At 37.4% G+C, this 16,491-nt stretch overlaps 1 protein-coding gene across 1 annotated transcript in view; it reads right to left on the bottom strand.

Moving 5' to 3' along the window:
• Positions 1-1,096: 1,096 nt before the first annotated feature.
• The window catches only part of LOC124171157 (monocarboxylate transporter 12-like), a 639,467-nt gene continuing 624,072 nt past the window's right edge, over positions 1,097-16,491 (bottom strand). Inside the window, exons 4-10 of the mRNA XM_046550295.1 lie at positions 15,941-16,109; positions 12,557-12,721; positions 10,369-10,651; positions 4,445-4,619; positions 3,698-3,904; positions 1,644-1,927; positions 1,097-1,552 (exon numbers count right to left, since the gene is read on the bottom strand). Coding sequence (XP_046406251.1) covers positions 1,097-1,552; positions 1,644-1,927; positions 3,698-3,904; positions 4,445-4,619; positions 10,369-10,651; positions 12,557-12,721; positions 15,941-16,109 — 1,739 coding nt within the window. The remainder of the gene's footprint in view (positions 1,553-1,643; positions 1,928-3,697; positions 3,905-4,444; positions 4,620-10,368; positions 10,652-12,556; positions 12,722-15,940; positions 16,110-16,491) is intronic.

The raw sequence follows: 16,491 nt of genomic DNA on the forward strand, positions 1-16,491 counted from the left end.
ATCATCAGAATATTTTCAACTTTAATATTTTTCAATAGAAATTTTTTCAAGAAGTTTGTCATATTTCAGTCAATAAATAACATGCAGAGAGTTTTAAAATGTGGAGGAAATAACTAAACAAAAACTTTGATACTATTTTCCCCCACCTACTTCATCAATCTTCATTTCAACACAGAAGACACAATCTGAAAATTATGATGCTATAACTTCCCTGTTCCCTGCCATTTTTATCAAGCTCATAGTCAGTTAGAATTTGTGTCATGTAGCTTCCTTATCACAAAATCTGTCCACTGGAACAAGAATAATGACTGAAATTGAATTGGGGCATATTTTGATGTCTGATGGAATTGGTTCATTTATTTTTGGCCCCATAAGAATTTTTACTATGACAGTAAATTATTTATCTGTAAAAGACTGAAGTAACAAATCTGGAACACTTATGAAACAGTCCATGTAGCAGAGGAAATTTTGAAACTATATACTTGACAAGTTTAATAGCACTTTCAAAAGTATCTTTTATCATTCAAACAGTACTTTTGAAAACATTATATGAGTGCGTATTTAAACTTACCCAATATTCAACATCCTAGACAGACAGTTATAACACTTGCTTGAAAAAATAAATAAAACTGTTGGGCACTACTTCCTTTGAAGTATGTATTAATTGATTCCATCATCCTGAAATGTGGAATTTGTAAAAATAGTTTAGGATGCACGATGCAATCCCTCCTTATATTACATGGCCAACAGTATTTCAGTGAAGTAGTTGTCTCTGAAAATTGACCTAAACAGGTCTAACTCGAAGTTAACATACTCAAATTTTGAGTTTCTTTCATCTAATTAGGAACAGGATTTTGTATCTCAAACACATCATTTCTTCCAGTCCTAGTTTTAAATGAACTATAGGAAATGTCAAAGTATTAACCCTTTGGATGAAATACAAAATCCATGTATGTCACTTCCATATGCTTTAAGAGAATCACAGCTTTCACTTAAGATGCTTTTCTTGTGATGCACCTCTTCCATTAAATAAACTGATGCATTAATTTATACAAATAACAAACAATCATGGAATTACATTACACTTAGACATCAATCACACTGATGTAGTCATTTGTTCGATGACCATGATGTTTCTGACTGGACGACGGTGCCAGCAAGGACGTCTAGAGCAAGCTAATGCTGGTGGGGGTAATCTTGCTATGGGCATTTGATGAGGTGCCATTCGGCTGCCTGCATGGCATAATGCCTCCGGTTCACTTCTACTGAGAGCACGGTCAGGCATACCAACCATACGGTGACTACCTCCTCCCCCATAGTAATACCTATTGTAGGGTCCTTCACCACCCATTGAAGCCATTGAGGCCGCTGCCCCCCTTGTCATTGGTGCTGCATTACCCCCAAAAAAGTCATAATCGATGACATAATTGTCTGCGAGTCCTTCTTCCGAGATGCACCCGACCATGAGCTCGGACGTGGCTGGCCGTGGGGCTGGTTCTTCCTCATCCTCTTCGTCATCGGCCAGGTCCAAGGTGGTGGCGAACGAGATGCTCTTTGGCATGGCCATGCCGTGGGCTTGGTTCATGTTCACCATTGAGGGTGGTGGCGGAGGGGGAGGGGGTGGGGGGGGGAGGGGGTGGGGCTGGTGGGGGAGGGGGGCATGTGCAACCAGTTGGTTCCATGGGCCCACCCACGTACGGCACAGCCCCCGGCATACCACCCATGGTCCCCCCTCCCGAGATGTGGCTCTCGATTGTGGCTGAAGAGACTGAGGCGTCTGGGTGACCGTGGGAGCCTCTATGGTGCTGGTGACTGGGGTGGCCTCCTCGCTTGTACCAGTTCATGAGGAATAGGAGGGCTGCTCCCAGAATGGCGAAGAAGGAGGAGAAGTAGTATCCTGCCTTGGGATTACCTTGGTTGATGTAACCTGTGAAAGTCAGTGATAATATCGAGTGAGAAGGTGGAGTGGCACAATATGGCTTGGATTATTATGGGATAGGACCATAAACTGGTACCAGTATTGAAGGATATATATCAGCAGAGAAATTAGGGAAAGGCTGTGAGAAGGGTCAATCAGTGCAAAATCAGTTTTAAAGTTAATCAGCTTTCATAATCGATTGATTTAAATAGGGATGGATGGATCCAGGATTTTTTGGACCCAGACCCAGATCGAATCCTTGATTTTCGGAGCTGGATATTATCTGGATATTCTGGAGCTGGATATCTTCGGATATTATCAGATCCAAATTCATTTTCAAATTCCTGCTATAAAACAAAGTAATTATTCAAGTTTCTTCTGGGTACCTACATACAATCAAAAGAAGGTTTTTAGATTTACATGCACATTTTAATATTTTTACTGATTAATAGTCATTACTATAAGCTTTCAAATTATTTTTAAAAACTATAAAATCTTTACACGCACAGGATCTAAACTGTTATGCTTGCATTTGGAAATGAAAATAGGTTTCAATCTGCTAATAAAAAATTTACTGAATTTTAATATTCCTTACATCAGTCTCACCCAAATTATGTCACTTTCTCATTGCATACTGACTGGTTTTCACCTCCATATGCTTCAGTTGTGGTAAGGTGGATTTTGCACTTTCTCACGATAGTTTCACGTCACAGTATATGCACATGGTTCTCTTTATTTCAATAAAAATATTTCTACTCAGTGAAAGACATTTTTATCGGTATATCATTAAATCAAATTGCAACTGCGCAATATGCAATGCAATTAACAATGTTTAGAACAACATTAGCGTCACCAGTGACGAGTTGCGAGAACAGAACGAGACGACCGCTCAGCGAGAGGAAGGGGTGGGCAGGAGAAGCCATTGGCGGATACATATGGGGGGCACAAGGGGTGACTATTCATACGGCAGGTTGGAAGAATTACATGCTTTGACCCCCTTGCATGTAGATGCTATGGGTGTGGATGTTACTGGTCCCTATTTAGACATGATAATCACCACACCAAGAATTAGTCTGAAATCACTTAAATGAGGCTCTTACCCTACACTACCTCAAGATGCTTTCAAAGACAGATCTAGAGAAATTAAGGGCAGGGGTAACTTCTGGATAGTGTGGAGGGTATGGTCGGTTTCACAATTATTTGAGAGATTTGATAAAATTCCAGTAAGTAATTAGTATTAGTTTAATAAATACTCTACCCGGTGATATTAATCCGTTTGGTCTGACACTTAAAAATTTTATTCATCGGGCATTAACATATTTATCGCATAAATGACTAGATAGCCGGATAAATGTTTGTTTTTCTTTTTTATTCTATTTAAATTTGTAACAAATAATTATTCTTTAATTATTTAATATTTGTTGTTATAAGTGCACTTTAAATTGGCAGTATTGCTGTATGTGTATCTCTTTATTAAAATAAAATAAAATAAATAAATAAATATTCTTGACAGTCCATCTCATTGCTGTAACTTTGAATTTCAGTTATCTTATTCCACCAGCACAGATTCTAATTTTCATGAGGGGGGCAATTCATGCACTATGTATAGTGTGTATCTTTGAGTGTTGACAAATAATTTAAGTTTATAATTCAAGGTTTTTGTAACAGGTAGCTTATGATTTGTATAGCAAATGCACATAAGCTGGTTGAATTCAGGGATTGCTGAATGGTTTATGAAATTAAATATGAATGGGCAGGGCATAAAAGAATCCATATTACCTGTGATTGGGATGCCCAGAAGAACAGGAATAGCTTCAGCACCTTGAACAAAACTCCATGTTCTGGTAAAATGCCGTGCTCGAACTCGCTCAAAAGTGTACATTTTTAGGGCATACAGGAAACCTCCTAAGAAAATGCCATATATCCAAACAAAGAGGACGTATCCATGGTAACCCTGCACAGTGCTCAGAGCCAATAGTGATATACCTGCAACAAAAAAATTATGAGTAGGTAATAGAAGCTATTAATCAATAAGTTATACATTTGACTGCATCATGAATCAAGGCAAGAGATAATAATAATTTTATTCTTTATTTATTATGAAATCAAGAAAAAATATTCGTGAGTGACTCAAATCCTTAGTTGAGTTTCCAAAATGATAATGCTAATGAATATTGCAGATTGAATACATTAAAAAAATCTTTTTTACTTCTATGTCTTCTGACGCAAAAAGATTGATAAAATTGTGTGAAGGACCTAGTCTGTAATCCATCCTTGCATTTACTTCTTTATCATATAAACCTACCCTTACATGGTAATTACTTGAATTACAATGATAACCATTTATGATAACACATAGTTCCTTGGGGAATTCATTTTTTAAAGGAATGCATGCTCAAGTAAAATTTTTGGAAATGAAATAGTATCATGTCTTGGAAAAAATTTTGTTTGAAATAATATACATAGTGATGTATTTCTCCCTAAAATAAAGGGATTCTAAAATACATAAACTGGTTAAATATTTACCGATTCCTATCATGGCAGCTTGGCAAAGATATTGGCGTGAAATGAGGCATTGGTCACTTGGGCGAACTACCACCAGACCAAATCCAACACAGCCAAGGGCAGTGGCAAAGCCAAGGAACGTTTGAAGAAGCAGTAAAGCACTATCTTCTAGGCCTTCACGATAGCCTTGGAGGACCTAGGTTGAGAGAAAATTGAATGGAAAAAATTTTAAAATATGAAGATCCTGATAAGCATTCCCTTAAAGAAAACATGCAGCTTTGATCCATTGAATAATGAGCATGAAATTACATAAATTGAGAATATTGAATTATAGTGTATGAAGTGAAGTAAACAAATGGAAAAAAAACTTAGGAAAAATTTGGAAAGGACTTAGACTAATGTTTGCAGTGAAGGATTATTGATGCTCAGGCATAAAGCGTGCAAATGCAGATAAGCCTATGACAATTGTGGGTGGTTGCAATCCTATATTTTCTTTTATTCCGTACAGTAATGAAAAGTATCTGAAATCAAAACAAAATCTGCTCAAGAATTTTTTATTTTATCTCATCCAAATGCAGAACTCAAATCCAAAATCTGATTCCAAATATCAAATCCTCATTTTTCTCATTTCTATGATATCTGAATCTTCCTTTTATGAATTGTTTCATTCATTAAGCTTCTTTCATCAAGAAATCTCCATCACTATCCAGTTAATACTGAATAGCATTCCTCAAATGGGATTTTTAATTTTCTACCTGTAACATGGGTGTACCCAGTGAGGGGCAGGGGGGGCAACTGCCCCCCCTAGAAGTGAAAATAAATATAGGTCAAAACGAAAGTTATGAACAAATTTTCCTTTCCAAAAAAATGATATTAGTATAAGACATGGTACTAAAATAAAAATCATTATTTTTTTCAAGCAAATAATTATAAAAACTAATTAATTGCTGTAATAATTCCCTCAAAATTTTGATTTCATTAACCTTTTATGTGCAAAAAAGTTACAACTAGAATGACCACAGCTAGTATTGCCCCCCCCCCCAGTTTTCATACTGGGCACGCCCATGACCTGTAACAAATATAACCAGAACAACTGTTTTCAATTTGATATAGAGATGAAGTCATTTTCAACTCCAATTCAAAATACACTTTGATTGAAACATCATTATTAGTCTGTAGAGCTGCTTCAAGCCTGGATAAAATACACCCAAATTGGACAGTTTGATTAGGTTTCCTAAACTGCTAGATTAGGTTCAAGGTAAAACTACACAAAAATGGGAAAATGATGAGGTACAAACATGAAATGATTATATACGAAAAAATGATTCTGAAGGATTGAATAGCGATAAGGATAAAAAGCATTCAGAAAGGAAAAACTAATTAGTACCCTTAAGGGACTAAAAAAATCCAAAATGGTGGGAAATTAATTTTGATGATAAATATTCTATCAAAAATTGAAAAAACTGAAAATGTTATATCCTTGAAGGGTAAAAAATTAATATGGATGAAAAACATTCGAAATGGTAAACTACTTAAAAATAAATAAATGGTAAAGTACCCATTATTCTTGAAAAATTAGAGGAAGGAATCAATAGGAATAATCTAGAAGAATAGAAGATTGATTTGGTTAAAAATATTCGTGTATTGGAAATAAATGCATAAAATCACAGATTTTTTTCTCAGTGTTAAAAATATTCCTATGGAGTGTTGTTTGAGTTCGCGAATTATGTCAAATCAGGTGATAGATTTTTCATAAAATGTTTTACCGCTAATTTTCAAAGAGATAATAATTATTCTATTGTAAATTCTCAAATTTTCACTGCTTCGTTTAAGTAATGTCACACTTTTTACTTGAGTATTTTTTATCCGCTGAGGAGGGAAAATTAATTTTATATTTAGCAATTCTGTTACAAAAATCCATAGCACATCCAGGATCATTGCTAAATTCTAAGCCCAAAATTAACGTAATTCTCACAATGTAATTGCTTGCTTATATTTTTCATCTGTAGATGTGAATAATTAAAAAAAAAGCATCTGGCTGTTCACTCATTAGCAAAAGAAATCCCTAAGTATGGCTGTAGACAATATCAATTTTCCTGCCCACTTTTAAAATAATGCCTCGATTAATATTCTTGAGTTTTCACTTTTCTGCTCGCATGAAATAGTTTTAATTCATAGTATTTCCGTTCATTTATAGAAAGATATTCCTCAGTATCCATGGGTAAATTATAAATACTTCAGGTCACTGAAAAATTCCGCACTGTGTATGCTCCAGTTAGCATTTTATTTCCTCTTAAGTGAATAATTATGAACCGGGAAAGGGCGCGTGGGGTGTTTATGAAACTGAAAGCCGTAAAACTGAACCATTTATCTTAAAATTCCGCAATTTATTAACCTCGCACCTACCGCTTATCCTGGTGGGTATTCCATACCTCCACACACCCCTATGCATTAGTTGCACCTAAACCCCTCCCCCCCCAGCCTTAATTCCTAGCTGCGCCCCTGGTTGTGTCTACAGTGTTGTTAACTCTTATGCCTTCAAGTCTCATACATTTTGACAAAAAACTGCCAGTATCCCATGAAATTTTCATTTCGCTTCGGGATCGGAACGAGTATAAGTGTCCTGATGTGTCACCTAAACCCCACGCGCCCTTCCATGTTCCTCTTCCGAGCTATTGGATTTCCCCCGAGCTTTTTCCTTACGTGATAGCTAATTATTTTTTTCTCTTTTAGCATGTAGAACATACATTCTGCATGTTTAATAAGATGTTACATGTCTTGAAACCCAAAGTTGTAAAGTTAACATCAAATATGTTACCAATTGTCAAATAACCTACGTAGAAAACTTCGGTTGAATATTTTTCTACCATTATCAATTTTATGGTATTAGTGTAAAAGTAAATAGTTAGTATCAATTTAATTCGGTGGACCTATTCAAAAAAGAATACAAAATAACAGTAACATTCCAAGGAAAGAGAAAAAATATTTTCTTTAGGGTGTTGATGACACCCCACGCGCCTCCTAACGTTACATTTCGCCGCGCGCCCTCTCCCGGGTTTACAGGCCACGCGCACGCCACTTCGGAATCTAGTTTCCCTAGCTGTAGCTGAATAAGAGGGTGAAAAGACCTTCCTCCGTACTTAGGACTCCGTACTTTTTCCGTACTTAGGGCATGCGATTTGGGATCAAATAGGACTAACCTCCCCAGTGGCGCAGCGAGGAGGGGGTTTTGGGGGATAAAACGCCCCCTAGAGCTCAGAGAATTTTTTAAGTTTAATCCATTTTACTTAATGGGATTGATATTACTTATAGAATAGTGTAAGGATTAATAAAAACATCCCCCAGAAAGCCGTAAAACTCACCATTTTGAACCATTATCTTAAAATTCCGCAATTTATTAATCTCGCACCTACCGCTTATCCTAATGGGTATTCCATACCCTAACGCACCCCGGTATTAGTTGCACCTAACCCCCCAGACATAATTCCTAGCTTCGCCCCTGAACCTCCCCATACTTCCAGCCCACTAGAGGCCCACCAGGGCCGAAAATAAGATTTTCACTCTTTTTAGATGCCTCGGTCAAGAAATCTTATTTTTTACTGCTGTTTAGGGCATTTGAAATGTTATTTAATGGAGCAGATGCCCAATTGTTTTCAAGGATTATCAGCGGGAAAATGAGGAATGGCGTCGATTTGAAAACTTCTAACGCATGTTTTCGTAAAATATTTTTGTGAGGGGCACAAAGGAAAAATGTTTTACGGGGGCGATTTTTAATATCTTTCGGCTGTTGTATCGGAACTTCATTTTTAGGTGGTGGAACATTGCGAAAAAAAGAAGAACATGCAATTTTGGCCAATTTTTCCTGTTTTCTCTATGTTCTGGCCCTCCATAACACCCGTTGCAGACCATTTTACAAACATTCCGTCCTCTCACGAACGTAAACGCTCATACCTATTGCCATACCCACCACTGGGACTGATTTTTGTGGAAACAGGTCCAGAAAATTTCTCCGAAAACTGCCGGAATGTGAGAATGTAGATTATGAAAATGAGCTCGATTTGAGTTTTCTTCGCGTTATATCTACGCACAAGTGTTGTTTAATTTGTGGATATACTGCTACAAAATATCTCCGCCCCGTTCCCTTGGAAGCTAGATTGCTGGTCTTCACTGAGAGGAGGTTGATTATTCTCCTCAAAAATGTGGTCTGTAGAGATCATCTACAATAAGCGGATTGGTACCAATGAAATTCCCACCTTCCGTATCTATTGCATCAGTAGTTCCTTGCGCGTTTCTAAAATTCGTTTAATTACTGACAAAATCGCAGATTTAGCAGACTGCACGCGCAACTTTGCGACTTCCATTTTCCAGAGAACTGTTTGCCTGCGAACTTTTACAGATTTGTCATGGGAATAAGTAACTGAGTTAAGTAGTATTTTAACGTCGACGAGAAATTCGGAGTTTAGATTAGTGACTCAAGAGCTGATAGTTATTCTATTGAAGCTGCAAACCGGTAACTTCAACAGCACTAGTTTCCCTTTGTAAACCATTCATTACTTTTACAACTGATGGGTTGTGGTTGATATGCCCGGAACTTTTTTGGCCAAACAAAATGATGCCGACATATTAAAATCAAGCTTGTGATCGGCCCATACATTCAAAACTTTAATGGAAAAAAGTGACATTTTGGTTCTGGATAGATGACTTCGGGATGTTATGTCATATATAGCTGATGATTTAGAGTTCAGTGTGCTAATACAGGCGTTGAAAGGCAAGCCAGCTCAATTAACGTCAAGCGAGCACAAAAATTAGTCCCAGTGGTGGGTATTGCAACAGGTATGAGCGTTTGCGTTCGTGAGAGGACGGAATGTTTCTTAAATGGTCTGCAAGGGGTGTTATGGAGGGCCAGAACAAAGAGGAAACAGGAAAGATTGGCCAAAATTGCATGTCCTTTTTTTCGCGATGTTCCACCACCTAAAAATGAAGTTCCGATGCAATAGCCGAAAGGTATTAAAAATCGCCCCCGGAAAACATTTTCCTTTGTGGCCCTCACAAAAATATTTTATGAAAACATGCGTGAGAAATTTTCAAATCGACGCCATTTCTCATTTTCCTGCTGATAATTCTTGAAAACAATTGAACATTTTCTCCATTAAATAATATTTCAAATGCCGCAAACAGCATTAAACAATAAGATTTCTTGACCGAGATATCTAAAAAAGAGTGAGAATCTTCTTTTCGAGCTAGCCGGCCCTGGTGGGCCTCTAGTGGGCTGGAAGTGTGGAGAGGTTAGTCCTATTTGATCCCAAATCGCATGCCCTAAGTACGGTAAAAATCCCGGAGGAGGGATTTTCACCCTCTTATTCAGCTATGTCCTTTATTAATTCCGGAAAGTTTAAGGACCGTGGTTCCGTGCCTGGTTATGAGGAATTTTTCGCGTGGCATTTACTATGAACACCCTTCCTAATATTTGATATTCAATTCGAAACCGTAAAAATAATTACTGGTAAGCAATAAATTATCTATTTTAAATACCAATGATTTAAATTCAATTTTCTCTGATACATATTTCATAATTATATAATGATAATAATATTTTTATAATAAATTTTCTCCCAGAACCTAAAAAACGAGCCATTGCATGCATTTTTTCTTCATTATTTACGAAGATATGGCGTAAAAAGCAAAGACGCTTTGGTAAAATTTCAGTTTCACAAACTTATAATATCTCGTATAAATTTGCGATTATAAATAGACTTTGGGTGTTTCGTTTTCTCACCAAATGAAGATGATTTACCAAATTTGGCCGAAGCCGGTGACCCATGTGGGGCAATCAATCACCAGAACGAATTTCTGTGGAATGATACTTATTAAATACGACAAGACAGCGAATTTTCAGGTAAGGGAGATGATATAAAGGCATTAGAACGTAAAAAATATAGACTCACCAAATAAAAGATCGGAGTATACAACCCAACAGCGGAAGTTGCTGAGGAGAGGAGGAGCACTTGCACAGCTCGGATTTTCAAAGGAGAGAAGTCAAAGAAAGGCGGCTTCTCTATGCTCACGTGGCCCTTTTTTTCCTTGACTTTCTTCTTCTGGTTTTTGAGATGGAGTATTGCACGCCTTTGTGGGTGGTACAGAGAAGCTGAGCGGTAGAAAATCCCAATAAAAAATGACACAAACAGCACTCCAGTGACTGCTTGTAAACCCAGACGCCAACCAATGGTCCTATAAAGTTGATAAAAACAGTATGTATTAATTACATGAGATGGGAATTATTTTTTGGAGGATATTCATGTGTTGTACCTTTATACCTTGTATCTGAAATGCATAAATATATTAATATAAGAAAGTGTTTTAATAAAAATTCAAAGATTGTGCCTGCAGTTATTGTTAATTTCCCAAGAAATGCCAAATCTATCCATTGAGCCATTTTGAGAACATTAAAGTCGGAAGGATTTTTGGCTCTTTTCTGTATTGGTATGGTTGATTGATTAGCTTCCAAGTAATACAGCGATTTCCACGTTATATTAATCATTGGGATCACAAGGAAAATTCACATTGAATTTCCACTACATGAGTGGGAAAAGAGATCCATATGCTCATATTTTAGCATGCAAATCCCCTCGAAGAGATTATAGAGTTCGTTTTACTTAAGGTGACGGCCACTCAAAACAAACTTGATTCTTAGCAGTTAATGCTTGGGTATTCTTGCATTTCAAACTTCAATTGTTTAATCGAAAAATTTTCGATCGTGCAAACAGTAAATTTGTTGCTAAGGCAAAATATTGGCCCCAAATAAAAAAAATTGGGGAGTCTCTGGAACAATTCCGACACACGATCTTCAGAGTAGCAGTGCGCATGCGCAACTTGAAATAACGAGCTGAAGACCATATGAAGAATCCATTCGATTATATGACTTATATTCATTAATTACTGATGGCCAACACTAATTTATTATTAATATTAATTAAAGGCTGTTTAGTTTTGACCTTCCTCTCCCTATCTATGCCTACGTTGAGAATACACATAGCCTAAGGTGTACACTTCAGTTTTGTCTGATTGTGTTTTCAGCATTTCAATTTTTCAATCGATTTCCTCGTCGGTTGCAGAAGGATGTGAGGCGTGAGCGATCTCTCTCACAAATATATTCACTGCTTGAATGAGGAAAATAAATTATTCAACGAAAATACTAAAGCAACTCTCGAGTGACTTGACCTTTCAGAAGCCTCATCCGTTTGATCAAAAACTTTAAATATTCTTTGACTTACAATTAACAGTACTTTCGCGTGGACAATGCGTTTTTGCTTAATAGAAAAACAAATGCCTAAGTTTGTACAAATGCAATTAGGTATTTCAAATTTGAACGTGACTTTTCTACATACTTCGGGCCTCCGCAGGTACACTATTCAAAAAGCTCTCGCTAATGAATCTAAAATCACATCAAATGTTTTGAATTGTGATATACTTAATATCTAACTACCAGTCGTCGTAGAATCATGATGTTATATTCCTTTTGAAGATACATATATTTGATCAAGACATTTGATATAAAGCAATTGACATTTCATATCATAATTAATCCTTGCTATAATTTTTAATTAACTTTCTCAAATAATCTACTTATTAGCGCATCGAAACTTATTTCACATAATCTATACACGTTAATCTATTTATTACAGATGTAAAATTTACCTACAAATTATAAATGAGTGTTAAAATATATACCTAAACCTTAATAATTTTCTGCCTGAGGGCGCCTCCGCTCATCTGTTACAAATACTCACAGCTAAATTAGATGCAGTACAGAGACAAATAATCACTCTATGGATGCAATAATTACTTCAGCCCATCGCATTTTGCGGTGGTTGCAGAAATTCAAAAATTACGAGGCAAAATACACAGAAAATGAGTTGTCCCTTCGTTTCCAAATGGACTCCAAACTGCCATTGTATCGAGTCATGCAATATATTTTCATTCTTAAATGGCAGAAACCCCTCTGGACAGAGTATATCTAAAAGATTAAGTATTCTTGATAAAGTACTGAATTAAAAGCAAAAGACAAAAATCATTAAAACTGGCAATCATAAATATTCAATATAATGTTCAATGTATCTAAAGAGAGAAACTTACCCAAGGACTTCCTTGTAGAAAACTGAAAATAACGTTACTCCGATTCCACCTCCAGCTTGCACAACTATTTCAACAAATTCTCTCCGCCGCTTGAAGTAGTGACCGAGCATGAGGCCTGATGTCTCGCGAACCAAGCAAGTTCCAATGCCGAGGACCACTCCGTAACTATGGTATCAGTTAAAAGAAAAGTAATAATGCTTTCAAAGATCAATGAAAGAGACTGAACAGTTCATCTAAATGGGGCAGATGTTAACAGTATTATGGTTGCACAGGTGGACTTAAGGAGAAAAAAGAAATTTAACTTTTACTTTTATTATTTTGCTATTTTTCACACTGGGAAAACAGGATTCAATTATTAAAGCTAGTATTTTACTGATGAAGAGCAGTTTCAACTGAGCATTTTGCGAATCATCCATTTCCAATATTGAACATCCCTATCAATTCATAATTAAGTCTATTCTCTTTCATTCCCTCCATTAATTCCTATTCTCATCCCCCTCCTCGCCCCATCTATCATTCTTACCTCCGGCACGATTTCAAACATCCCTTCTCTGCTGTACCAGCCAGACCATCCGTCTCCTCAGAATCTCCTTTAGTGGTTTCCTCTCCACTCTAGAGCCACGTTTCTTTCTCACTCCGTTCCTCTCACCCCCATTCTCCTCCATACCCTCACCTCAAACGCCTCTTGTCTTCCCTCGTCCTCTTTTCTCTGCATCCATTTTCATGCATCATAATCTCATCGGTCCTGGCGTATTGCATACAATACGTCGACGTTTGAATGTTTTTACCGCTTGGCTAAGTGAAATATGGTTATTGCAACTTATTCAGTGCTCCCTGACAGATGAAAGTGTCATACAGAAGTAGCTGGGGCGCAACTGGGAATTATGGCTGGGGGGTTTAGGTGCAACTAATACCGGGGTGTGTGGGGGTATGGAATACCCACCAGGATAAGCGGCAGGTACGAGATTAATAAATTGTGGAATTTTAAGATAAATGGATCAAAATTGTGATTTTTACGGCTTTACTAGGGATATTATATTAATCCTAACTCTATTTGATTAGTAATATCAGTCCAAATAAGTAAAATGGATTAAACTCAAATGGTGAGTTTTACGGATTTCTGAGGGATATTATATTAATCCTTACACTATTCTATTAGTAATATCAATCCAATTAAGTAAAATGGATTAAACATTAAAATTTCTCTGAGCTCTGGGGTTGGGGGATTTATCCCCCAAAACCCTCCCACCCCTCACTGCGCCACTGTACAGAAGCATGTTCCACAGATATCGCTAATGCTGTTTGTTAAAATTTAATCCAGGCCACTTTAATATGTCCCGGGACTAAGGAGGATAAACCGCTGCGTTCTAGATCAAATTTTTTTGCTAGCCTTCCCCTCATTCTTATAGACGAGAGCCCTTTTCCAAATCATGAACGCCTCCTTTGCTAATTCAATTCCCTTCATTAAATCCTAGCTGCTGCCTCTGTTTACCGTCAATATTCTGCTCAAATAGTTATGATGATCCTCTTGCTAGAGTTTGGACCCATCCTCCGTCATCGTAAGCCTTGAATTCCTAACTTGCAATGGTTTCCAAAACCTCTTAAATTTGCTCTTTTTTGATCAACCTTCATACCTTAGTGATTACCTAACGCTCAACCAGTGCCTACGGTCCTTCCGCCATTTCGATAATCAAACCCAAATCATCTGCGATCCTCACCGTTTGAAACATCATTTCCCCACCTTAACTCCTGTCTCTTTTCCCATGCATTTGTTGCCATCTGTTCCGCGAACGCATTACAGAATACAGGCGTCCGGAGAGACAACCTTGCCTTGATTGAGTTCCTTTACGCTCCAAACGACACCTTTTTATTTTTAAGGATTCCAATTAACTGCCTAACCTAGCAAATGATTTTTCAAAATTCATAAAGCAAGTATGTGTGTACTGGTTATATTTTATTTTTTATTTTATTCCCAAACCTCCGAATACAGCTCTCATTGGCCATTTTAAATCGGGATGTTCAACAAATTTAACAATGAAACGTACACGAACAACCATGCCCTGGATAAGGGAAACATACCCAGGCGGGACTCGAACCCGCGCCCTCTTGTTTGGCAGGCGAGGACTTTACCCCGCCGCCACCGAGGCCGGCAATTATATTAATAGTTAGTCTCAACCAGTGTCCTCGTTACAGCTATTGCGTCACGCTTTCACTTTCCTATTTTGAATATGAACAGACGTATTCTGAACCCATATGAATCTGAACCCATAGATTAGGGATGTGCGAGTAGTCCTTTTTGATCTCGAGTTGAGTTGAAAATTACTCGCGAGTATCGAGTCGAGTATGGCAATTCCTAGCATAGGCAAGGCAGCAATGCATACTCCATTATATTATAATTTTTCCAATCCCTTGGTGAATTTCCTTTTTGAATGCCTAGCTTGATCTAAAACGGAAAAAATTATGAGGGACATTGATGGTAATTGTGCCACAATTAGGAGATGAATGAAAATTATTTCGCCTCAAACATTTCCACAAGAACAATTGAAATAAATTGTTCTAGTAATTTGTCATCAATTTACCTAACGCATATATTAAAACTGCTCAGAAGATCCCTCAGAAAAGGCATATCTAAAATAGGGTGGTTTCCTAATATTTTTTATTACATAAATTGAAAGATTATTACTCCTAGAGCACGGATTTCACGCTTTTAGATTTTTAAATAACAATATCTATTTTTCGCGATTAAATGAGAAGTGAAAAAATTCAAGCGCGCGAAAACGCGACGGCTAATAGGGTAGTTTCCTTCATCAAATAAAACGAAAGGCATTGATTGCGATTCGTTACCCACCATTACTGTATTCATAATATACAAATTATTTGGTTTTAGAAGTACCGGTTTAGACGAATGGCAATGGTCCATTTTTATCCTCATTTGAAAAGGGCCAGATTGGCGCCCATGCGATGCCACTCCACGTGACGTCACAGGGACCTAGTTTCTATACGAGAAGATAGGAGTTATACATCGTCTGAGGTTACCAATGCATGCATGATGCATGAGGCGCAGAGCTCAGGGAAACATGCCTTATTAATCACTTATTAAAACTAGCTAAGGTCGGAAAGTTTTCTTCATTTGATAACGTATTAATAATCCTTATTTAAGCCAAGCGCTACCAGCCAGCAGGGTACTCAGCTACCCGCTAGCAGCCTGCAGCAGGAGGAAATGATTCATTCTCTCATTCCTCGTATGACATGAAATGCACTTTAGGCGGTCAGGGAGAATAAATTTTCTTCTCGGAAAATTTAGCTTCTGCTATTGAAGACGCTTGACTGAAATAACCAAGACCATTCCTAATGACTAGTAAGGAGAGAGAGAGACTGAGTTACCTTAGGAATATTTGATGAACTTGGTGAGCAAATGAAGTGAATAAGCAGGCGAGTGACATCACAAGGCCTCCAAACACTGCGGCAAGCCGTGTCGATTTCCTCCTGCAGAGGGCAACTACCAGCGGGGCTGAGACGAGGGACACAGCGAAGCAGAGCACACCTATCCATGCTGAAAAAAGAAATCATTCATCCAAGATTTAAAATTCCGCAAAATCTATGAGCAATTTTCAAAACTGCTTGGGCTGCACAAATGACACTTGGGAAAGTGGGAAAACACAACTCATAAAATGCAGATTTCGGCTCCATTAGGGAGAATAGTTGATGTTAATGTAGTACGTGTCATAAAAAAGTTCCATGGGATACACAAACTAGCATAATTTCTAAAATAAAATATACATCAGTTATGGGCATTTAAAAAGAATAGAACATAGGTTTTTAACTGATCAGTGACTTTCCGATTTTAAAGTATCGCCTCTTTATTGGGATTTTTTAACAGACGAATAGAGGCGAGGGCAAACGTATTTGGGCGGTGATCAGTTTGGTTTCAGGAG

Source organism: Ischnura elegans, chromosome X (assembly GCF_921293095.1).
Source record: "Ischnura elegans chromosome X, ioIscEleg1.1, whole genome shotgun sequence".
Classification (NCBI taxonomy): domain Eukaryota; kingdom Metazoa; phylum Arthropoda; class Insecta; order Odonata; family Coenagrionidae; genus Ischnura; species Ischnura elegans.